The following is a 24,518-nucleotide window of genomic DNA, read 5'->3' as shown; positions in this document are numbered from 1 at the left end:
AAGCCTGCAAGTTTTAAGCAGGGACTCAGACTAGGAATGGTACCAGGAGAAACATTCGTGAACACTGGGGCAACTGGACCGGTACCACAGGAACACTAGGAAATTCCCCAGTTTAAAAGCCTGTTTCACTCGCTCAGCAAAACACAGCAGACCTGAGAGTTCGACGACCTCGATCACAGAAAGGGCTTTCAGTAGTACCGCTCCTTCTCTTCAGGTTTAATTTACATTAATGGCATTTGGCACATGCACTTACCCAGAGCGGCTTCCACACTTATTAGGGTGAGAGTATATACGCCCCCTGGGAACTGAACCCATGACCTTGGTGTTAGTAGCACCATGTTCTACCTGCTCTAGAAGGTGAGTTCTGACACACCTGCATATACAAGGCCTGGATATATTAAGCTAAAGCAATGTGAAAGTCAATTGTAGGTCTTATCTTTTGCACACACACACAAAAAAAATCACATCTCTCTCATTCTGACAGTTACACAAGGTAAAAATTTGAAAAAAACAACAGCTGCTATGGCTGCTTCTTGCTGGACGACACAGTGATCACCACCAAAAGCATCATATCCTAGAGATTCTCAAACACTGTTGTGATGGAACCATTGAGACCTGGAGGTCAACATGGCACCAACGACAATGTGGTGAGCAGGAGGCGGGGGGGGTGTGGGGGGGGAGGTCCAGTCAGCTAAGTGAGTTGTCAGCGACGCACACTGTCACTGACCACATGTCCTGTTTCTGCAAGCATCAGCTCTTTGGCTTGAAGAAAATGTCAAAGACTGCAAGAAAATATCCTAAAGCCTTGCTATAAAATGACACTGAACGTTTCACGCTGGACCGAAAGCGATCAGAACTGTTAAGGTGCGATATGCAAGAAATAACCTTGGGCACACCTTCACCCTCTCCATGACACTTTGTCATAGATTAAAGGGAGACTTCAGCTATGACTCAAATGGAGCTGTGAAACTCCTGCTGTGAAAAAAAAATGAGTTTCTGCAATGCAAATCCTAATTGAACGGTTTTCATCCCGCAAGAAAGAGGACAATTGTTTGCTTGGTTGTTTCCTACCCAGATGATGCATCATCAGCTCTGACGGGAGAGAGCTAACAGGAGGGCTTGAGTTAATTGCCAATGTGGCATTTGCACTTGCAGTCTGTGATCTCGCAACGTGAGATTCGACGAAATGCCAGCGGCAATAAAGGAGGCCACGAAGAGGCCGATAAATCAGAGCAGATCAATAAGAAATATTAATCAGAGCCGACTGTGTAAACGGTTAAATTTGCACTGTTAGGAAGAAAGGACAGAGGCCTCATAACCCCAAGGGATGCAGGCTGATGTGGGAAATGGACACCTGGGCGCGAGCGGCTGCCGGTGGGATTGGCACTGCTGTTTCTGCTCTTGTTGTGGCTGCTGGCAGTGCTAGCCAGGTGATGCCTGGAAGGCACCGAGGGATCCGAACAGCGCTCACACAGGCCGACGCTTCCGGACTCCAGTACGGGGGCTTTGCCCTGCTGCAGGCTGGTGACCTGAACCGTAACACTGAAGCGGACACAGAGATAGCCAGGGGCCAAAACCTGGAATGCTCTTCATTCACGGTGGAAATACATTTTGCATTTCGATTATTAAAGACAAGGCTAAAAAAAACAAAAGCCACTGAAAGATGCAGTACGTAATAAAGGGCTTCACCGGGGAATGTACCCAGCATCTGGTCGCTATGGCCAGCAGGCCTCAGCCATTCATCAACCGAAAAGGATTTGCAACCACACAGAGCAGTTTTAGTGCCACACACTGCAGTTTTATTCAACATTATGTTAATCTGTCTAATTATCAAAATTAGGAACACTTTATAAAAAGAATTTATAAAATGGACGCTTTTCCTATGTAGCCTATACAATGCCTACATCACAGACTGAATTAAAGCTCATTAAAGGCACTCTGGACTTTAATCTCAGTGTGTAATTTCTGTCCCAGTATGCTGCAGGAGTCTAAACAACAAAGCCTGTGTCACTGTGCTACTCCCACACTGCACTGCAAACATCTAACAAGCTGAACCCTGATTTCAAGTTCCCAAAACCACAAGTTTTTTAACATTCAACAGAATGTATAAACACATTGCTTGGCATTTTCATTCATAAATTTAGCAGCTGTTGGATCCGAACAATGATTCAGCCAAACGACACTATTCTTGGAGCATTTCCAAAGGATGATTTCCATCGTTATCATTTACGCGGAGAGAGCACGTCCACCATCCCCTTGGCTCCTCCCCCTCAACTTAAAAGTCAAATTGTGCTTATCCTAAACAGAAGCTACAAGGTTACAGGAAATAAAAGATCACTTCATCTCTCTCCCGGAAGACGACCGTTGCCTAGCAACCTCAGGTCAAAGAGACCGAGTCTCCCAATGCCAATCTGGCAGACCTAGACTAACAATGGGGAGGTCTCTGCTGCTCAGCTACCTTCGCCTGAGGTTGTATCTGTCGGGCTTGGAGGCTTATTACAGCCGTTGCCACGGTGCCACAGTAACGGCGCAGCGGTGATGGAGGCAGTGGTGCCTTCAACTGCTCCTCTGGGAGGACTTGTAGCAACATCTGACTGACGGTCTAGACGCAGTACGACACACGTCCTGTTTCCAAAGAACGCACAGGCAGTGCCGATCTTGTCTCTACATTGCTGTCTTTATATAGCTGCAACATAATCCCATCCTATAAATTCTGTCTGAAAAAATCTGTATTTATATTATTAGGATATTATTGCACTAAAGCACTCTTTCAGGATAAGGGTGTTTAGAAGTAAAGGACAGAATGTTTTTGCTCAACTATAATCAAGTGACCATGGGCTTTGCAAGTGGCAGCTGTTTCAATGTAACAGAGGACATCAGAAAGTCACCAGTGGACAACTTAGTGATCCAAGCACCCCACAAAATATTCCAGGAAGGACAGATATGCAAATACCCGACACCATGGACTCTCTGCTGAAACTCCTCTTTTAGTCTAGGATAAAGCTTTAATCCGTTTGGGAAAACTGCCCATTTGATTGTTAATCCAGCTCTTAATGGGTTTCAAAATGAGTGAAATCAGGTTTTTTAGAGCCGGGAGAACTTGAAACTATGCAGGGGAGTAGAGTTCCAGTGATGGAGCAAAGATGCGTGTAGATCCAGAATCCCTCTTCAGTTTGCCTGCTGTTCCTCTACCTGCCACAACACTTAACTGATGGATCCATTAGGAGCAATACAAACACATTTTAAGACTTTCTTCCTGCTTGTTCTGTCGGGCATTTCTGAGCATTTTCCCTGTTTACCAACCTCATCTACGTTTTCCTTCCAGTTAGCCTATTTGTGGTCTTTTAGGATACAACTATCTGTGATGTTTTTCTACCCTTGTTTGTGTGACACATGTTGTTGACTGGATTTTCCCAATTACGATCACTCCAAAAGCTTCCTGGGAAACTTTATGGATGAATTCAGAATTGGCAATTACATTAAGTAAAAAACAAATATAACAGCAAAAAATAAATAAAAAGAAAAATTCTGAAAAAGAAAAGCTAGTTATTGCATGCTAAACAAAATGCAGGTTAATGGTCTGTCACATGCCCAATCGATGCCCTTCTGTTCTGAGCACAGCTACATCTTCTGGAAACGACTGATGTGAGGTCGAGAGTGCCTGTAACAGCCAAGCCATGTGAGAAGAAAGATGGAAAGAGGTAAAGCAGATGGGAGAAAGAGAGAGAGAGAGAGAGAGAGAGAGAGAGAGAGAGAGAGAAAGAGAGAGGCATCTTCTTTGATTCAACATGGCCACAAGAGAAAAATGGCCTGTGAATACAATTCATCCTTCAAGCTGAAGTTGTGCATAACTCTAAGCAGGGTCGGGTTACATCATATTACGGAACTGAAGTGAGAGTCAGGGGCACTTTCTCCATCCTGTGTCCAAGCCTTCTGTCCAAGGCCCCTGCAACCTAAGAACACAAGGCATTACATGCCTTATTTGGTCAGTTTATTTGTCATAATGGAGTATTTTCACGTCTGGAAAACAAGCACTGGGATTCCAGATCTCTCGCTGACCCAGAACTTCCTCTGCGCTGAATGCTTCCGGTATGGAAGTAAACTTGTGCCAGTGAAACCCGACACTTCGAGCCTATCGGAGAGGCAGTCCGCGCCCTTCATGCTGGGGATGCAAATAAATGTTCCTGAGACCAAAAGTTGTAAATCATTCCAGTTGCTGTGGAAACCACCTCTAAGTCCCGGGCTCAGTGGAAAGTTTCCCCTGCCACTCAAATCTGAAATGAGGTTTATTCAATTGACTGTCACAGTCTAAGAATACAGCATGACAGTTAGTTTCCCCAGCACTGAGTAGCACAGAGACAGAGGCAAAAAATTCAAAATATACCCAAGCATCTATTTATAGCTTAACCACCTCATCGTACTGTAATATGGGTGCAATCATATAATTTGTGAATGTTTTACTTTATTCATAAGAAATCTACAGACAGACAAACACATAAGCAGGTAGATACTTAAGCAACATACGCAATAAAAACAGAGGCTGCTGGGAGCAAACGCTTCCCAAATCAGCCCTCCGCATCCCGCCCTGCGTGCTGCCTCTTTAGGAGAATCCTGGAAGGAAATAAAATCTCTCTGGTGGTTCAGGCTGTGTCTGTGGGCTCTTCCATTACACTCAAGCTGACTTGACCAGGATTCCGGTGTTTCCAGCTCCGCTGCAGATGCCATGTGGAAGGGTGCCTTCCAAAGGAACCGGCCCACCCAAATGACCCGGACTGAAAGCATATGTGGTAACAGGGAGCCCACAAGCCCTGTTTAGATGATTTCTGAAGTTTCTATACTACATGCGACATGTGACAACTGTTTCCTTGCACATATTGTAAGCTATGTGCTTGCTAACATACGACCTTCAGGATGACTGGAAGAATCTCCATATGGTTTCTCCATATATTTAAAAAAAACATTATCAAGGCAGCAGCTGCCATAATATGTTTATTCACTGATAGAAATTTCAGTGCTGAACGTCCTACCAGACAAAAACTAGTTGAACCCATGTCAATACGATTTAGCAGCGAATTAACGTACGATGAATTCCTGATGGGATGCAAATCTATTTGGAAAATCTCATCAATGTCCTTTGTTTTCAAGTCATCTCATACATGCGAAATTGCAGTGTAATATCTATACCAAAGTAGGATTAGGACTGGGAGTAATTTTGGCAGTTCTTAACTGAGCCTTTAACATTATAACAGCATACCACAGCATATCACAACACATCACAGCATACCACAACACATCACAGCATACCACAACACATCACAGCATATCACAACACATCTAACAGCCACAGAGGTCTATTATTACTCTTATTATCTTATTATTAGGACTATCCTGAGCTCACAGGCATATCAGCAGAGGGCCATTATGAAAGGTGATTAGTGAAAGGAGAACACTTAATTTTTCAGCCCAGATATGTAAAGACACTGTAATGGGCAGATTTGTTTGGTCCATTCAGGGTAAATAGCCCCAGGTGGCATGTGTTACCGTGTGTGTGTGTGTGTGTGTGCCTGTTTGTCTGACGTTGGCCAGGGTGACCGTTAAATGGGCAGACACAGATACGGTCGCCGGGCAGGGAGGTGACCTACATCCAGGTAACGGGTTTTTGACTGGGGGGGTTGATCTACAGTCCAGGGTTGAATCAGGGAACATCCTGTGTCACAGGCGGCACACTGGCAGCGTCACTGGCAGTGGCAAGCTGGTTCCGTGATGCCATCCCGATGCACAGCCTGCCCTTGCAGATAGCTGCGTGTGGACTTCATCACCTCCCGCTGCCGGTACCTTCTAGATCGACGGCCTTTCGAGCTGAGCCCTTTATCACGTTGCAGATCCCTTCTAACATCACCGGTTCTGTAGGCTGGACACTCTGGCTGAGGTCTCTTCTCGCTTTGGCCACTTCCACGCTGCGTGCCCGGGGAGCCAACGTTTGCACGTCTGTGTGGGTGAACACTGGAGGACTCAGGAGATTCTGGAACAGCACAGCCGGGAGGGCGAAAGGTGCGGCAGGGCAAGTGTGCTTTGAAGCTCTGAAGCTGGGCATGTCACGTTTGAGTGCCAGGTACTGGAGAGCAGTGAGCTGTTTCCAAACATTTACCTTCACAGGGACGGCAACTTCACGACTGGGTCCATGACTGGGTCGCTGATGCAAATCTAGCCCCGTTTCTTTTTAACGAACTATCGTGGATATAGATATGCAGTGCTCTTCGGATTTCCGTTTGGGTGTGTGCTGTTGTTAATCCAGTCACTAAAGCAAACCAGTTCGAGACAAAGCCAGTTGCTGCATTGCTTAATAATCCTGAGGAAGTCAAACAAAAAAAAACAAAACGTGGCGGCTCCCTGGTTTGTTGTAAAACTAAAGTTAACAAAGAGCAAGACTACAGTTCCTCTCCAGAGAGTTGCCATGACAGCACTGCTAAATAAATAAATAAACAAACAAATGATAGATTCTTTTTGGAGAGCTAGCCTGTATGCATGCCACTTATGACTGGCACATGGTTGGTTTCCAAGGCGAGATACTGTCACAGAAAGCAGTATCCCGGTCTCTTAAAAACAGAAAAACAATGACTTCTTTACGCTGAGCCTGTCAGTACTTGACAGCAGCTTATGAGCCCCTTCAATAAGCACTTGTTGCGTTCTCCCTTCACTGAGAGAGAGAGAGAGAGAGAGAGAGAGAGAGAGTGGGAAAGAAAGAGAGGGAGGGAGGGAGAGAGGAAGAGAGGCCACGGAAAGAGAGAGGTAGGCAAAATTAAGTTTGCCATTTAGCGCAATGTTATTTCGGTCCTTCTCGCGCTATCCTCTATGTCATTTTGCCTTTCCCATTACTGACCACTTGAGCAGACCAGCAGGTCCTGCCGCATGGGAGCTGGTCATCGGGGTCAGGAGTGGGAGAGAGAACAGACCCCCGCTCTGAGAGGGAAGAGTGCCAGAGAGCGGAGCCACAGAAGAATGCGAGAGGAAAAAAAAGGAAAAAAACCAGTCGGGGGAAAAAAAAAAAAAAAAACCCGTAGGGAAAAAAACGAAAGAAAAACAACATACAAAAGGATTTGCACTCATGGACTGCAGTACAGAAACAGGGAGAGTGAGGTAATTAGAGAGAGAGAGAGAGAGACAGAGAGAGAGAGAGAGAGAGACAGAGAGAGAGAGAGAGAGAGACAGAGAGAGAGAGAGAGAGAGAGAGACAGAGAGAGAGAGAGAGAGACTGCGTAATGGGCGTGGATTTAGTCCTCAGCTTGCTTTCCCGCTTCGAAGGGTCTTTCATGGCCTTATTAGGAACAGCGTATGTCTGACGGAGAGCTAAACTGCTTCACTGGCAGAGAGCGCAGTGCACACTGCTAATATCTTATACACGTTCACTACACAGAGCAGCGGGCAGCATTGAGGCAATTAATGCAGAACTGCTGTGAGGGGTTTTTTTTTGTTGTTCTTACCAAGTGTCATTTTAAGGCATTTTAAGGAAACTACACCTAAGTCTACGGAAAGATTCGAGGGAAGCGACTAGAGACCCCAGAAGGTCAAAGATCGCGCAGAACGCGCAAGGTGAATATTTCTGGATGTTTCCAGAATGAATGATCTTAAACAAACGGTGAGGCCAAGGCACCATATTGCACTGTCACAAAAACACAGAGGCTCCTGTGAGTTTTCAATTAAAAATGATTGCATTACACCCCAGCAGGGGCCGTTTATTGCCGAGCAGAGCACATTCGGAAGGATTCGCCGTGCACTACAACAGAATGTGTGTGTGTGAGTGTGTGTGTGTGAGAGAGAGAGAGAGAGAGAGAGAGAGAGAGGCAGGGGGGGAGAGAGAGAGAGGGAGAGAGAGAGAGAGAGAGAGAAAGAAAGCGAGAGAGAGAAAGGGGAGAGAGAGAGAGAGAGAGAGAGAGAGAGAGAGCATGTATATTTTGAAGAAATGCTTCCAAGAGTAGCTTGCAGGTGCTGAAATACAGAAGATGGGTCTTACTGGAGCAACAACGCGGAACAACCACCACAATAACATGTGACGCTCTATTGAACCAAGTACTGATAAAGATCAGTCCTGGCCTGGCCCTGATAAAAACACACATGCACACTCTGTAAACCTAGAGAGAGAGAGACAGAGACAGAGACAGAGAGAGACAGAGAGAGAAAGAAACATGCAGCACAGTTGGATGTTTTACCATTAGAAGTCTCACTGGTTGGAAATGTCTCCAGAGAGCCAGAATGGTTATAGAGGCTCTGCGGATTGTTGTTGAGTCCTGAGTGAGACACTTCACTCCTAGTTCTTAATTTGTGCAATAAAGCAGTGGACCCAACTTTAAAATGTCACGTCTCATCATGACTCCTTGACTCATCTTGGAAACCATTGTTTCTCATTAATAAATGACTTGCAAGAAACATTTTAATTAGGTTTAAAGAGCATTGTTTACAGTGTGTGGAATATGGTACCATAAGGAAAACTGCAATGTGCAATTCAGCAGTGGGGGACTGATTTAGCATAGCTCAAATGTATCAGCAGGACTGAGACACAGACCTGCATTAGGAGGAACTGGATGTGAGATACAGACCTCCATTAGCAGAATTCAGACGCAGACCTGCATTAGCAGGATTCAGACGCAGACCTGCATTAGCAGGACTGAGACGCAGACCTGCATTAGCAGGACTGAGACGCAGACCTTCATGAAGCAGCTCTGAAGTGCAGGTGCTGAGACAGCGTCTTTGGTAACAGGGCAGATAATACAAGACAGGAGCATACACATATATACCCACAAGGCACATTCTACATACACTCAGAATGTCGGTTTAATTAATAACACTTATGAACTTAATAATAGCAAATGCTATATACACATACACATTAGGTAGCGCGTACATCACGTATACAGTAAAGTTTCGATTGTCCTATGGCCTGGCTTTATATGAATCTTTTTGTCTGCGCTCTGAAGAGCCATACCTGATCCCTGGTTCTATAACGACAGGAGGGATCGCGTTTGCACTATATCCTGAACGGAACCAGTCGAGCCAGTTTCAAAGCCACAGCATTACCCCCCAGGGGCAGGGAGTAGACATGGCTCGCTGGAAACCCAAACGTTATTCAGAGCTACTGCTCCGATCGTAAGCTAGTTCCCTTCAGGTAGGTGGTGCTCAGAGGGGCAAGGAAAAGGAAGCCAAATCCTTTCCTTCATGTTTTTGGCAGTAATTAAAAAGTAAATTCACACGACAAAACGTGTCATAGACCTTAGGATGCTGAGAAGGCTGTCAGCATGACATTTCTGACCAAGGCGCACTATGAGGGAATCCGACATGACTTGTGAACATGTTTTAAGCATGAGTCATCCTCACAGTTTGTTCATGCTTTGCCTGATTTGTGTAGTAGTGTAGTAAACAGCCCATAAACACCTCAACTTTCCTCAATCGCATGCAGGTTTCTAAAATACACATTTGGATTTGTTTCCCCACCTCCAAAAGTGACTGTAGGGTAGTTATCAGCTATGTCTCAGGAAGAAGAGAGAGCGCTTAGAGCTCACAGCATGTCACTCTGGGACACCCACGGACCCCGAATCTTGGGCCACAGACCCCCCGACAGGCAGTCAGACTGGCTCCCAGGAAGAGGGGCCAGAAAAAGAGAAAGAGGAGGGATGGTGAGGAAGGGATGGAGGGATAGAGGAATGAAGGGAGGAGAGTGAGCAGGCACTCCGGCTCTGTGAAAGTGCTGAGTCACTGTAATCAGCAGCGAAGCACTCGCTCTCCTTCGACAAGGACAGAGAGCCGTCGCCCTGACGCTTTTCACCACGCCTGTAAACAATGACGGCCCAGCAGCTGGGGCATCTGACCCGAGACGGTCCGCCACGCGGTGCAAGCTTCATGGCCAGACAGGGAGCTTCACCAGGGGTGGGCAACCAAAAGCATCAGCAGGGGGGAAGACAGGATAACAAGCTGGGGAGACAGACAGCTGGACAGGACGACAAGCTTCTAGAGAGACAGACAGCTGGAGAATGCGGCGCCAGGGCTATGGACACGATCCCGGCTGTGCCCCGAACCCCAAACCCCTCAATCCACAATCAGCAGCGCCTGTTCCGTGCCTCATTCCATGCTGGCTCTGGTGGACGAGCTACGGAAGAAGGAACGCGGGGATAGATACGCCGAAAGGCCACCGATACAGCCGCACTCGCTGCTGCGCTGGACGAGAGGCCTTCGCGAAACCACTGAGCCTGGCCTCGGGTCGAAGCTGAGAGGTTCGTCTGCAGCCACTTCAGCTCTGAACCTGCGGCTAACGTCCTGTATTACCGACGCCCGGTTCCCTTGCCATCTGGCCCTGCCTCGGCCTGTCAGGCGGCCTCTGATCTGCGGTCTTCCTCCCGCTCCACTGTAAATCAGACGCATCGTTCCGTCCTCCCTTACATGGGATGATGCAGAGAAGGTTGAGTTCTTCTCATTGGACTGTTGCACTGGGAGAGATGTATTACTCAGTCCAGACATGCACACGGTACTCTGCAGCACCATCGACAAGGATCTCGGCGATCTCAGCCAGTCAGCGTGAAGGAAAGAGGACCCATCTAATAGCCTACATATTTAAAGTAAACAGCATGGGACAATATGATGGCTATCGTACTCTAGTGGCATGAGGAGTTATTCCGGTAAACAACAGGCAGTCTCTACACTACAAACGTCAGCATCAGCACTTCACCAGTTCTTCCAGTTCCTTCTCCCAAACAGAAGTATGCAGCGGAATATCATGCTTTAATATATACTGTTATCAAGTGCTCTCTCTCTCTCTCTCTCTGCCCCTGGCTACAAAAAGACACCTTGGGAACGTTCCACAGCATGGGCAGCTAAGACAGCATAGAGAGAGAGCCCAGTGGCAATGGTTGGAGCTCATACAGTCTCCTCACATACCAACAGCCTGCACACCCTGCCCAAGCACACACAATAATCCTCCCTCTTAAACACATGACAGAGAGTGTACAGGTGGGTCCTCCCTAAACCGCGAATGGTGACCGAGGCTCGGCCTGACGGAAAGTGCACCGTGACTGCTGCTTTACATATTTGAGTTGCAAATTATTCCCTCTCGTAAACACAAACATCGCCTACCGCCTTACATTCTACCCCCCGCACCCCCAACACACATACATGTGCACGCACACACACACACCCGGTGTAAGAACCTTGTAGAAGGAAGGTGCACACTCATATAGTGGGTACTGCCAGGGGGCTGGCGTGAGACAGGCTTGTGCTGAACGCGAGACTGGTACAGGACGAGGGATGAGACGGGCAAGAAAGGGGCTCAGATCCAATCTGCAGTTAGCAAGGGTGGACAGGGCAATGAGTCAGCCCAAGAGTCTTTGCAGGCCTGTAAGGGCTGACTGCTGGACTGGTGTGTCAAGTATAACCGTAAAGAAGACGTAGTCTCAGAGAAGGCATTCTCAAATGAAATTCTCTGCCAGATTCGCCCGTAAGTCATACAGAGCTGTCCTGACATGCCATTAAAACACTGAGAAGCAAGATTAAACAACAAGACTAGCAGAAATGTGTTCTCTTCAAGCAGTTGTCAAATACCTGAACTGTGGTCCTCAACAAAAATTAAATGTCAAGCTCAAAATATAAAGTCAAGTCTCTCATACAAGTATGTGAGAATGCTTAATGTTTAAGGTATAAATAAATTAAGAGCCTCTTTTAAAGGTGAATACACTTTTAAACAACATGTGGCAAGCACAAATACAAATACAAAAAAGGTTTTATATCATAGCTCAGTGGTTAAGGTGCTTGAATTGTAGTTGAAAGGTTGCTTGTTCAAGCTCCATCACTGCCCAATTGCCACTTTTGGGCCCCTGAGCAAGACCCTTAACAATTTGGATAAAAGAATCAGGTAAATGTCTCCTTCCTCAATGATCAAATTAACTGAGGTAAATTATACAGTGTTTGCTATACAAAGATGGTATTTATTTTTTTAAATCGAAATAATAAGAGCAATAGAAACAGAACTATGGAAATTAGGAACATATGAGCAGTAATTCATGTGTTACATCTACCAAGCACAGTCAATTATCAACCTGAAAACAGTCAGCCTACTGTCACCATAAAAATGAACCTGCAAATAGCAACAAATCCAACAGATTGCAATAAATAACAATAGAATAAAATGTCCCTGACAAATGTCATCTGCCCTGCCAAATGTGTTGGTCTTGGGCGAGAGAATACTGTCAGTACTTTAGAAAACAATGCACCACACTGGAAACTGCTGGGGCGATATGGCAGGCACACACACGCACACACGTACACACACACACACACAGAGGGAGGAACTCTGAGGGAGGACAGAGTTTACTCCATCTTGATATGTGGATCTGTCTCAACAAGCCCCTAGAGGACTGAGTGAACAGATAAACACACTTGCACAGGTGCACGCACACTCACACAGCACTGCTGCTTCCTCTATACTCAGTGCTTTTTTGAAACAAGCTGAATTACTGGGCCTTTTTTTTTAAATAAATGTATTTTGATTCCTCTTTGCTCTGCGTGCGCCTACAGGGTTTCCTTCAGCCCAGCAGGAATGAAGCAGCTCTTGCTTTGCAGTGACCGCAAGAAAGTAACAACGTGACTAAAGGGTAACGAAACAGCAGGAAAAAGAGCCTCTCTTCCTCCCTCACTACCCTCCCTGGCAGGTCTGAGCCAGAGCGAGTGGGTGTGTGTGTAGGTGTGTCTGCATGAACGGCACTCCAGTAATATAAACACTGGAGTTTGTTTGCATGGTGTGTGTCAGGGTCCCACAGGCCTAGATGCCTCCTCAGGCGTCTCAAAGGAGGACAGAACCATGCGGGTGTCGCTCTGTCCAGCTCTTACAGAAAAAGCAGCCTGTATTTTTCCTTCGCAAAGCCCCATGCAGCCCCGACAGCTGGACAGACGCGAATTCCTGCAGAGGGGGAGAAAATCGATCCGGCGCTTTCGTGAGAGGCCGGCGTGAAGCGGCTCGGCTGGACGGCCGGGTCGGCAGGGACGTCAACGTCCGCCGGGACTTCCTAGTGGGCAGTGAGCTCGGGCTCCTCAGCCACACACACACACACACACACACAAACACACCCTCAGAGGAGGGGAGGGGAGGGAGGGGCTAGTCACAAGACGCTGGAGAAGATTCGGCATTACGACGTTGGAGGCTCCCACGGTTAGGCGACTACGCACATGTAGCCAATGTTCCAAAGCCTCTCTGTGCAGTTCTGTATGATTTGCATTCTCTTCACTTGCTTTTCACCTGCTGTTTTCCAGCTATGGCCTTTTGATTCATACGTATCTCAGCATAAGCGGGTGCTCCTACAATTATATATAAAATAATGTATGCATGTGAAGGCCCGATTTACATGTAATACATGCAAAACAACTCTACAAGCACAAACTAAATACTCTAGCCAATGAGTTTTTTTAAGGCAATTACTTTGCTACATTGATTGTGAATGGGATGAGAGAGTAACTTGAAAAACACTTTATATATATATATATAGATATATAGATAATGACCACAGCTACGCAACAGAAGCCCCTTCTGAAAGGTGCCTGTGGCTAAACTGACATACACGAGGCTCTATTTATGCAGCCTAGCACGAGAGAGGTTATTACTCTCACCCTTGTATGCGAATGGGCACGGCTTATACGTTCAGAGTGGAAACTGGCCAACGCAGATTTTCACAGTAGGACTGGGCTTTAATTCATGTTACAGAGCCTCATCACATTTGACCATTTAGAGCAAAACAGTCTCTTCCAGGACAAATCTATCTTAAGTATCTCGAGATTGGTTTAAATGCTAATAAAAACAAAACAAGTGGAAACATCAACACTGCCTCCGTGCAGTCCGGGACACAGTGATTTTGCGGAGTCATTTTCCATAGGCATCAACACGTACGCACGCACACACACACAAATCGCACGTACCATGCATTGCACACGTATTTTTTCTAAACTACATAAATTGCCTGCGCGTTACTATAGCGCGTGACATGTTAAACTGTAATCATATAAACAACGGGCCGTAAATACGTGATGCGTCGCCCACCCGCTTTATTTCCAAACGTCATCTTCTGTCTTGTCAGCAAATAAAAAACCCAAAAAACGGGCATTTGACTGAGCGGTAAAACTGCTCGTCCCCTCGCCGTAGAAATGCAACCTGTGAAGCCAAACCGAACCGGTCCATTTGCGCGTGTCGTGTACGGGAAGTTCCTTACCGCGGCGTACCGCGAGGACCCCGCCAATATCTGCGCAGATTGTGCAAACGGACCCCCGAGCAAGTTCACGCTCGTTCCAGAAATGTCCTACGGTACTTGCGCATCTACCACGAAAACAAATGCGCCTACAGCTCGAGCTTTGCGTTCATTTTAGCAGACAAATTGAATCATTTGTATTAAAAGTTATCTGGTCCGCACCATGTAGACTTTCAAATCAGCAGGGAGCAGTAACATCGCAAGGACTGACATAATACTCAAACATCTTGGATTACGTTCGTCCGTTTTTTTGTTATTTTGTTGTTGTTGGGTTTTTTTGCGGTTGTCTGAGATGTCAAGGTTAACGTTGTCAGGATAGCACCTACCTGCTGTCACGCACTCCTCCAGGTGTGGAGCGTGGGGGTTCGCAGGGGCAGCGCGCGCGAGTCAGTCCCCAGCCCTGTCGTTCCGAGCGCTGCAGGAACAACTGCGCGCGGTGCTCCAGTGAGTAAGAACTCGAGAGGGAGGGCTCACTGTGGCACGGGCGATGAAGACTCCGGCACTATCTGCAGCCTGCACGCCTTGTGATGCGAGAGCTGATCTTTTTTAGTGCTCTTTGTCGCATAAACTACAACACTAGCTTGCGCGAGAATTGTTTATTCTAGGGAAGTAAGGGCAGGAGGAAGGTAATGAGAACACGATAATTCCAGAGTTTAACGCCAATACCAACCCTGTGCCTAATGCACTGCTTGAAACCAACCACAGCCACATGCACCCAGGGGATTTAACAAAAGAAAAACAATATATTTTGTAAAGGATTTCCAATGTAGTGAGGCTAGATTGCTGGTGGTACTGTATGTTTTTAATGTATGTGCACAGACACACTGACAGATTCAGAAATAGTTTTTATTCAGTTGGTAGTGGCAGATAGTATGGAAAAGAGTGTGTGTGTGTGTGTGTGTGTGTGTGTGTGTGTGTGTGTGTGTGTGTGTGTGTTACTACAGTACATCTTGCCGCAAGGTGCAATGAGTGACATATTTTATGTGTGATGAATGTTCTGTCTCTCATACCTGCATGGATTTAGTCTGACAACAGCTTTTCCACTGAGCAAAGACGAACTCTGTAAATAACGACAGGTCGGTTTCGCCTGCCTGTTTGCGGCAGTGTAGCCTTCAGGCGTCCCCACGTGTTTGCCATCAAATGTTGCTTCATTTGAAAAGTCCAGCCAAGCCAGCCACCAGAAAGTTTAAAAAAACAAAACAATTAAGATGTCGTTTACACATACAGTACACATGCAGATACAGTGCACATGCAGTAGTCCTCACATAACGCTGACCCAAAATTGTGACTTGAACTTATGGTTAAAGCTCATGTTGTGCATTAATGTGTGTTGTTCAAAATTATTTTGTTTATTGTTCATTGTCACGAATGGACACGTTCAGTGAGCGTTCTGCCACTAATTTAGTGAGTCACCGAAAAAAGTCCTGCGAGGTATAGATAGATGTATGATGCAGGTAGTGTCAGGAGGGGACTGGTGATGGCCTGCAACCTTTTACATGCACATGTTCGTAAAAGCACGACGCTCCGGTAGGGGCAGACATTAGAAATCACGCAAGCACATCAGTCCATTCACTGCCAGTCCTTTTCATCACCTGAGAGTCTAGACAGCTCTGCTGCCGGCTTTAGCCTTATTTTCCTGCGGCTGTCACTTTCGTATTTTATTTATAACCTGTTTACTTGGAGAAATGATCAAATCTGTGAGTTGCTGGTCCCAACAGCACACACATTTGGAATATATGGCATGGTTTTTTTTTTCTTTGAAAAAAGCCTGATGGTTGTTTTATATTTTTCCTTGTATGGACAAATTGATCCTCATTTTGAAGATGGATCGAAACGTATAGTGAAACCTGGACATCGGAAAGGGATTCAAGCTTTGAGGTTCATAAAGAGAAGGGCTAAAGGAGAAATATGACTCCAGCAGACTCAACTACCAAAGGCTTGCCTTAAGAATTTTGCAGAGTATTAGTAGTACTGTATGTTTTAAGGTACATGCACAGAGATACTGCCGGATACAGAGATACAGTATGGCTACATCTCTGCTCATTAAATGACAGTTGACATAAATGAACATCGGCAGCTCAAGCTATTAATACCCCTGTTCAGCTGAGAAAATCCAAGTATTCATACCTGGAGGTATAATTGCTGTACCTGCCAAAGCATTGTGCCTTTACAGACACAGACACACACACACACACACACACACACACACAAACATACATACATACATACACAGTAACGAACACAGTGAGCATTGTTGGTGGGGAATAAAACATCAGGGCTGTTCGAGTGGGTTGCGTCAGTAGCTTTATTTCTGTGTCTTGATGTTGGTCATTGCCTTTTGACTCCTTAAGCAGGGGGCACTCAGGGTGGTGTTTTCACAGTCAGGTGGGACTAGCATGTATTTTAGCTGCTGTGGGCAAGCACAGATGGGGTGAATACAATCTCCGGGGGGCGTTGGCTGGGGTGGGTGGGGTAAGCATGTGCTCTGGGTCGTGTTGTCAGAGGTGGATGGGTGCAGTGAGCCATGCTCTTGCAAGGCAAATGCTGATTTAATGCAATCTACCCTCATGCCTCTAACATACTTTATGCTTCCCTGGTGAAGCCTATCCACTAATGCCCCATGACTGTCAGTTACAGGCCCTTGAAAAGAGTGTGGATGGGTAATTGATGGCTTTAAAAACCATTCAAATGCAAGAGTTTCTTCTTGGTTGTCTAGTAGCTCAAGTTCAAGTTCAGGTTTATTAATAAACATAATAGCATGACAGTTAAGTTCATGAAATAAGATGTTTGTACAACCAGGTGAAAAAACATAGCTCAGTCCGCAAATCCAGTGATTTGCTGATAACAGTTACAATTCAAAATGTAACATTTAATTATATAGTGCTTTTTACAACAGATGTTGTCAGCAAGCAGCTTTACAAATGTCAAAGTGCAGGCCCCCAGTGTGCAGACAGAGGGCGACAGTAGGGAGGAAAACTCTCTAGAACATGAGGAAGAAACCTGGAGAGGAACCAAGAGTCAAAGGGGGGGGGGGGGGGGGGGCAACAACTGACACCACAATAACAACAGTTTAAAGAGAAAAATAAATAAAAAATTGAATAAGCAATTAATGCTTAGGCCAAATTTCTAGAGGTCCTAGTCTTGTCCCAAGGTGTGCATGTGTCCGAGACCCAACCCGCAAGAGGACATCCATTAAGAGCAACAGAGAAGTAGTTGGCTAGCCATTTACAATATACACAACAGCCCTTCCTAATATTCCTGACATATTTGTTCACAATCAATATAATCAAAGACAAACTTGATAACTGGTGTCTTTTTGTGTGGCTTAATGGCAACAGAAAATTCCCTACTTTCCCCTAGGGAATAATAGTCCTACTTTACAGGAAAATGTGCTTGAAAAAGTCTAAACCAATAGAATCCATCTAATTTCATTTCTGGCGGCTTCCTCTTCTCTCCTCTAGATGTTTGTCCAGGAAGTCTGAAACATCTCCTTTGGATGGATTCTTGGACCCTTGGTAGCACTGCCCGGACAGGAGATGCTTAGTCCAAGGCAGATATACATTCAGCAGAACATCTGGTGGTAAGGCCTGCATGTTTAGCAAGCCTCGGGTAATGCATACGTGGCCACTTGTTGATAGGACATTAGAAATCCCAAGCTTGAAAGGAGGATCTGGTGTGTTGTGAGGCTTCCTGAAACCGATGACTTTTTTTGTTTGTTTGTTTGTTTTTAAAGTTTTAGTTGAGAGACAAAACATCTGCCCCCTGCTGGCTAACTGCATCAACAGCATGTTGCATCTGTCCACAGAGAGATCACATCCAAAGCTCAGTCAAAGTCAGATCATCAGTATACTTGATGGCTTGCACAGCCTTTGTATGGGTTGTGCTGAGAACACAGTTTCCCCAGTGTACAACGTGTTGCCTTCCATTCAGATAGCTATGCAGGACCAGCCATAGATTTTTGGAAATAGTATAGGAGGCTAATGTAGATAGAAGGTGACCATGGCCAACTGTATCAAATTTTCCGAAAAGCAGATACTCACCAATACTTAAGATGTATGTTGGCTGACATACCAACACTGATGATACATCTTCCAGACAAAGGATGCTAAGGATAACGTTTCACCTTCGTCCTGCACAGTGGAAACTCCTATAACACCTAAGTTCTCCACAGCTTCCATTAGGCATTTAATTGACTTGTGCCAACATCCTTGAGCTGAGTTCTTGAGGTGGGCAACTTAATTCTCATAATAAATCCCTTTTGTTTTTTTGGCTGTGTGTTACCTTAGAGTGGAGCATTTTATATTCACTCTTGTATGACCTTTTAAAAGATTGCCGCTTCTTAGCTATAAGCCGCTTAATCCTGTGTGTCATGCAGGGTTTGTCATGTTGTGTGATTTTGTTTCTATTAATAAGCAAAACTTGATTGAAGATTAGTTCAAAAATATTTGAAAATGAATCATCTTTGTTCCATGCACCTCGGAATCAGATATCAGTTTATTTCGCCAAGTATGTCAGACATCCAAGGAATTTGGTGTGTACACACATATATATAGCATGTAACACTCTAGACAGACCAGAAAAGTTCTACAGATTATTTACACATATTCAAGGGAATTAAGACATTAAACTATGGCGAGATTTTAAAAAATAATTATGCAATAGAGTGAGGAGAGTACGTCCAAAACAGCTACTGTAACGGAGCCAAGTGTGTTGAGTATGTGAGTATGAGAATAATTTACAGTATATCACAGAGGGATGTGAACATTGTACAGTTACTTACATTATATTGCAGAGTTATGGACATTGTACAAATATTTACAGAATATTGCAGAGCTATGGATATTGTAGTTATTTATAGTATATTAACTAATTATGGACATTGTGCAATTATTTACAGTATACCACAGTTATAAACATTGTACATTTGTGCAAAGGTGCATGCCAACAGTCTCTTTGCATTCAGCAGAGCAGTCTCACCTTTACACAACCCAAGGGTAGAGAACAGCTAAAAAGCAAAGAGAAAAGAAAGAAAACAAAGAGCATGACTAGGAATCTTTGGGCTTTTGTGCTGCTTTACACAGCTGGATGTTATGGACATAAAAATACTTTCAAACACTTTACTGTCTTTACTTTGCAACGTATTTGCAACTGTGATATGCCTTGCAATATTACAACACACAAGCTAACACTTGATGTAAAAGGTTATTACAAAAAGGCCTTAATATCATTTTTGTTGTATGTAAATGTAATTTAAACTCCCACAAAACACTCATCTGGAATGTCTTTGGGGTAAGGGGTTGTTTTGGAAGTGCTTTTTGCAATATCAGGATTGTAAAGGCTGAATAATGGATCATGAACAATACATCAGACCACCTTATTTTTGACTACCAGTCTCAGATGAAAGTTAATCCACTATTCTGGCCATCAGAGGTGATGCATGTTTTATGAGGTTTTAGCCTTATGTCAACTGAAACATGGTATAGCCCTGTGTTTGGTCTTTATGAGCATCTGGTTCGTTTGGTTTTTATGAACATCTAAAGTTACAACAGCATAAGTAGATGATGTTGGTCACAGTTAGCCTGTGTTTGTTTATGTTGCATGCTGATGTCTTTAAGTGATGTCAGGGTGTCTGGTCATGGACTGTGTTGCGCTGCCTGGGTTCCCTCATGAAGTATACAGTCCGATCCTGCTAGCCATGCTAATGAACAAAGGATAACTAGTAGCAGGATAACTGCATCTGGAGTCCTTCCTGGTGTGGGAGATCTCCGCCTCTGTTGATCTTGTATTCAGAGCTTGTCGCTGTGATTCCGTGATTAGTGCCTCCATGCTGTCTTTCAACCCAGTTTTTCCAGCCATTGGTAGGATTTCTCCATATCAGCCAATTCCACTATTTGCCAGTGGTACATACTGTGCAGAGGTTTCTCCTCCCATGATGGTTCCTGCTCTTTGTCAGGTTATTGCAGTCTGAGGTATTCACTAAGCACTTCATCACTTGGCAGCATCTTCCTACTGTACTCCCAGATCTTGGATGTTTCATCCATGTGACTCTGATGCTCACCCGTCTTTGGCCCGCGTCCTACTGCTTAGTGTACAGTCTCGGAGTGCTGGATCTGGGATGAAATCCTGAAACCCTTCATGCATTGTAATGACTTTGACTTTATATATATATATATATATATATATATATATATATATATATATATATATATATATATATATATATTTATTTTTCCCTCAAGAGGGGCTGTTAAATTGTTAAATAATGGAAATGGAACTTTTTCAGTTTTGCAAGTCCGATTTTAATGAACTCATGCAAGAAGTACCATGCCCCCTATGGTGCATTCACAGCAGAGGCTTTGTGTTTGTACGCTGCAGGCAGACAGACTACGTACTGTCTGCGTGCGTGCGTGCGTGTGTGTGTGTGTGTGTGTGTGTGTGTGTGTGTGTGTGTGTGTGTGTGTGTGTGTGTGTGTGTGTGTGTGTGTGTGTGTGTGTGTGTGGGTGGGTGGGTGGGTTAAGCACACATCCAGAGGTGGATAGTAACCCGCTACATTTACTCCGTTACATTTACTTAAGTAACTTTTTGAAGAAATTTTCCTTTAAAGAGTTGCTTTAAACTTTATACTTTTACTTGAGTACATTTGTGACGTCAAAAATGTACTTTTACTCAACGTTACGTACCCATTACATTTTAAAATATTTTTTTATATTTTGTACGTTGCGCCACAATCTGTCAAGTGTGGGAGGTAGGGTGAAATCGCTAAAGAGGATCACTAAGTGCCCACTTTGCGTAGACCAACACAATGAACAGACAACAGGCACGCTTTAAGACGTGGGACGCAAATGATTACATTTAGGTCACAATATACCTTTTTCTTTAGCTCTCATATATCTGTGGGTGAAATCGGTGCTTTTTCCTAATGCGCATTGTTAATATGAAAGCAAATTGTGATCCGATATCAGTGATATTCAGAAGAAAAAAAAAAGACTAGCGTTAGTGGGCTACTGTCACGAAGGCTCGGCCTCGCCGCAGGGGAACCACGCCCACTCACAGTGACACCCAAGGGAAACGCCTACCTCGTTCCAAATCACCTGCCTACTAACCCGGTGCACCTGTTCTTTGTCTCTCCCGTCACCTATTTCAACCCGCAGGTCGGTAGGGAGGACGATACGCATGAACGGTTTACCGTGAGAGCAGTTACCAAACCATACCAAGCAAGGCATTCTTCTTTCTTGATTTTCATTTTCGTTGCCAGATTTTTGTGCATTCACCTATGGAGTATAAAGAGCACTTTGTGGCAACCTCGCCTCTTTCTCCCTCTGTGCCGCCGCCGGCACAGCTGTGTAGCTATAAACTACAAGCGGCAGAAAAATGCATGAACTCAATAAATTGAACTCATGCAGCAATATATATTAATATTAGTACCCAGAAACGGTACTAATCACAAAGTGATCAAAAAATACATTGTGATGCTTGTGACTTATATTGTATGTACGATATGAAAAACCTCATGTAGCTTAACCATCACACATGAATTCAGTAGGACAGAGCCCCAGAGCAAAGAAAAACAGCTGCTTATTTCTCTATCAACCATAGCTTTTTGTTGTTGTTCCATTACATTTACGGGTATGTCATTTAGCAGACGTGATGCTCCAAAGCGTTTTTAGCTGTATAGTTAGGACAAATAGTTTACAACCTATCTTACTCGCATATCGTTATGTGTGGTACGTCCATGGAAAATCGGTACAAAGGAAAGTGGAGCAACTCTGTTAGCAGGCTACTACTGGTTACTGAAGAGGTATGCTCCCCATACACCTGTTAAGTGTAATAGCCTTATTTATGAATAAATAATATATACACACACACACACCTATATATATATATAGTTGCCCAGTGTTATTAAATGAGTGTTATTAAACTCGTTACTTGAATAGTCTATTTAGCCGATATTTTCTTGCTTAAGTAATCGTTTAAATGACTAGTTTGACTTCTAAGTAACACTACATGTATTTTCTTGCTATTCTTCCCATCTTTGCACACACTCTAGAATGCGCCACTGCCCATCTGTGACAGAGGTGTGTGAGGTGGGACCACATCCTTCACAGCTGAACAGGAAGTGCGTCCCCTTAGAAAGAGTCCTGCATTACATCAGCAGACCTGAGCATGGCACACTGCGACCACGCCCACGCTCCCCGCTCAGACCCACATGGCACACTGTGACCACGCCCACGCTCCCTGCTCAGACCCACATGACCCATTCTAACCACGCCCACAGTCAACAGTCGGACTCAGATGTTCTGTGGCCACTTTCCATTTTCCTAATTTTTATTGATACTGGCATCCTTTGGTTAATCCCATGGTGTTTATTTGTGTAGTAATTAAACTCTACATTATACATTTGAATATAAGTAAACAGTATATTAATTATTTACAATAAGAGTAAATAAAATGAATTCAATAGTGACATGGTGCCAGTGTTATAATATTCCTGAAAATATTCTTCAAAAAACTAGTTGCAGTATATTATATGTACAATTACAAGTGTAAATCCTGTGTGCAGGTGAGAACTAGACTAAGCAGAGAATGCATGGCCACCCTAAAGCTACACTCTGACTGTCACTTCAAGCAGAGATCTAGAGTGGATTTGGAATTCAGACTCTATCCATGCCCTGGAAGTGAATTAATCATTTCAGCTGATTGAGAAACAGGGAGAGGAAGATTTATTGACACGTATTTCAGCTGAGAGGAGAATAGATAGACAACCTGAGGTGAACTGTGAGTGCTGAACCTTTCTGAATTTCCACTCTTTTTATTTATTTATTTATTTATTTGCATTTGCAAAAAAAGAAATGTATGCCACTTTCACAAAAGTCCGTGGACATACACACACTCAGCAACGCAGCAGTAGAATGTGCAGTGCCTTCACGAAAATGTGTGCAAACAGACATACACACAGATACACACACATACACACACGTTACACATGCTGACACATCTGAGTACTCACAGATTCTTCTGTGATAGAGACAGACTCTTACACATTCACTCTCAAGTCAGAGCAGCCCACGATTCCTCAATAAAGTGCAGCAAAGGAAGTTCGTTCAGGTTCATTTTGTCCGTTTTTACTGAGCAGAGCTAACAGAGGCTTTGATTTGTTGCTACAGAGCAGATGAAGAAGTCTATTCTCTTGCTGAGTTTAATGAAGCTAGCAGAGCTGAGGGACGGCATCCAGCTGTGTGCAGGGACACAATAACTGAGCTGAGCAGAAGCAGAGGCATAGGTGTGAGCACCACGGTTTGTTTTCGTTTGGCACCAAGAGTGAAGAGCAATATGTGATTAAATGATTATGTAATCAATTTAATAAACGGATAAATGAAAAATGGCTAATTTTTGTTGCTCTGTGGGTGTATACATTGGGTTGTGTGCGTGCGCGCATCACATTGTGTACACACTGTAATCGTGTGACTTCACTGCATTCTTCACACTCGTCTCTCACCTACAGTTTGACTGGAGACAGGTGGCCTTGCGCATGCATCAGAAACCTGGAGTCCCAGCAGGGTGCATCTCACTGTCAATCACACACACACACGTGGATGCATGCATGCGCGCACACACACAAACACATGTGTACATGCGCACACACACCCAACCCCCCCCCCCCCCCACACACACACACACAAACACAGAGACAGTGTTCCGAACTCTGCAATTCCACCGTAACCCACCTCGTAGACTTCACTTTGGATCTACTGAAGCACAGGGAGCCTTAGGCAGCCGCTCTGCACAGAAAGGCCTTTACAAACACACACATTGCGCTCTTTATCCGGAGCACACTGGGGCTTTGATCCATGTGACATTCAAGTTTCACAGAGCTCTAATGCTGCAGTGCTTTAAAACATCACTGTGAATAAATAGATGCAGGGGACTGTTCATTTTATATTCATGTCCAAATAACCGATGACCTAATTCACAGCCAAACAGTCTTTTGTTTTAGAGGACTCTAGAGCAAACTGTTCTGTGTATCGATTTTTAGCTCCTTTAAGGACTTAGAAAATAGGATGACTCCTCAAAAGCTCAAACGCTGTTTTGGAACAGATCAGAGTGTGTACTTCATTATGTCTCAGCAGGTCTCAGTAGGATTATTATTCCTGTATTTATTTATTTTTTACATTTTTTTTTCTCCATAGAGCTTTAACTTACTGTGCAATATACAGTAGACTACAAACTTATGAATTCAAAATGAG

The 24,518-nt window shown here is 44.5% G+C and overlaps 1 protein-coding gene across 8 annotated transcripts in view; it reads right to left on the bottom strand.

The window, feature by feature from the left end:
• Window positions 1–14,763, bottom strand: part of LOC113586340 (band 4.1-like protein 1) — a 60,251-nt gene extending 45,488 nt beyond the window's left edge. For 2 of the 8 annotated variants that reach the window (XM_081705181.1, XM_081705183.1), the window contains exon 1: window positions 14,069–14,216. In XM_081705181.1, coding sequence (XP_081561307.1) covers window positions 14,069–14,132 — 64 coding nt within the window. In that variant the 5' untranslated portion in view covers window positions 14,133–14,216. Of the gene's footprint in view, window positions 1–14,068; window positions 14,217–14,237; window positions 14,320–14,599 lie in introns of those variants that run through there. The other 6 variants (XM_081705182.1, XM_081705184.1, XM_035520223.2 and 3 more) reach the window with 5 other exon arrangements.
• Between the last annotated feature and the right edge of the window lie 9,755 nt (window positions 14,764–24,518).

The sequence above is a fragment of the Electrophorus electricus genome, chromosome 22 (assembly GCF_041902795.1).
Source record: "Electrophorus electricus isolate QZ-2024a chromosome 22, ASM4190279v1, whole genome shotgun sequence".
In the NCBI taxonomy this organism is placed as follows: Eukaryota; Metazoa; Chordata; class Actinopteri; order Gymnotiformes; family Gymnotidae; genus Electrophorus; species Electrophorus electricus.
The sequence above is the reverse complement of the archived record's forward strand: the minus strand, read 5'-3'. Positions and strand labels throughout refer to the sequence as shown.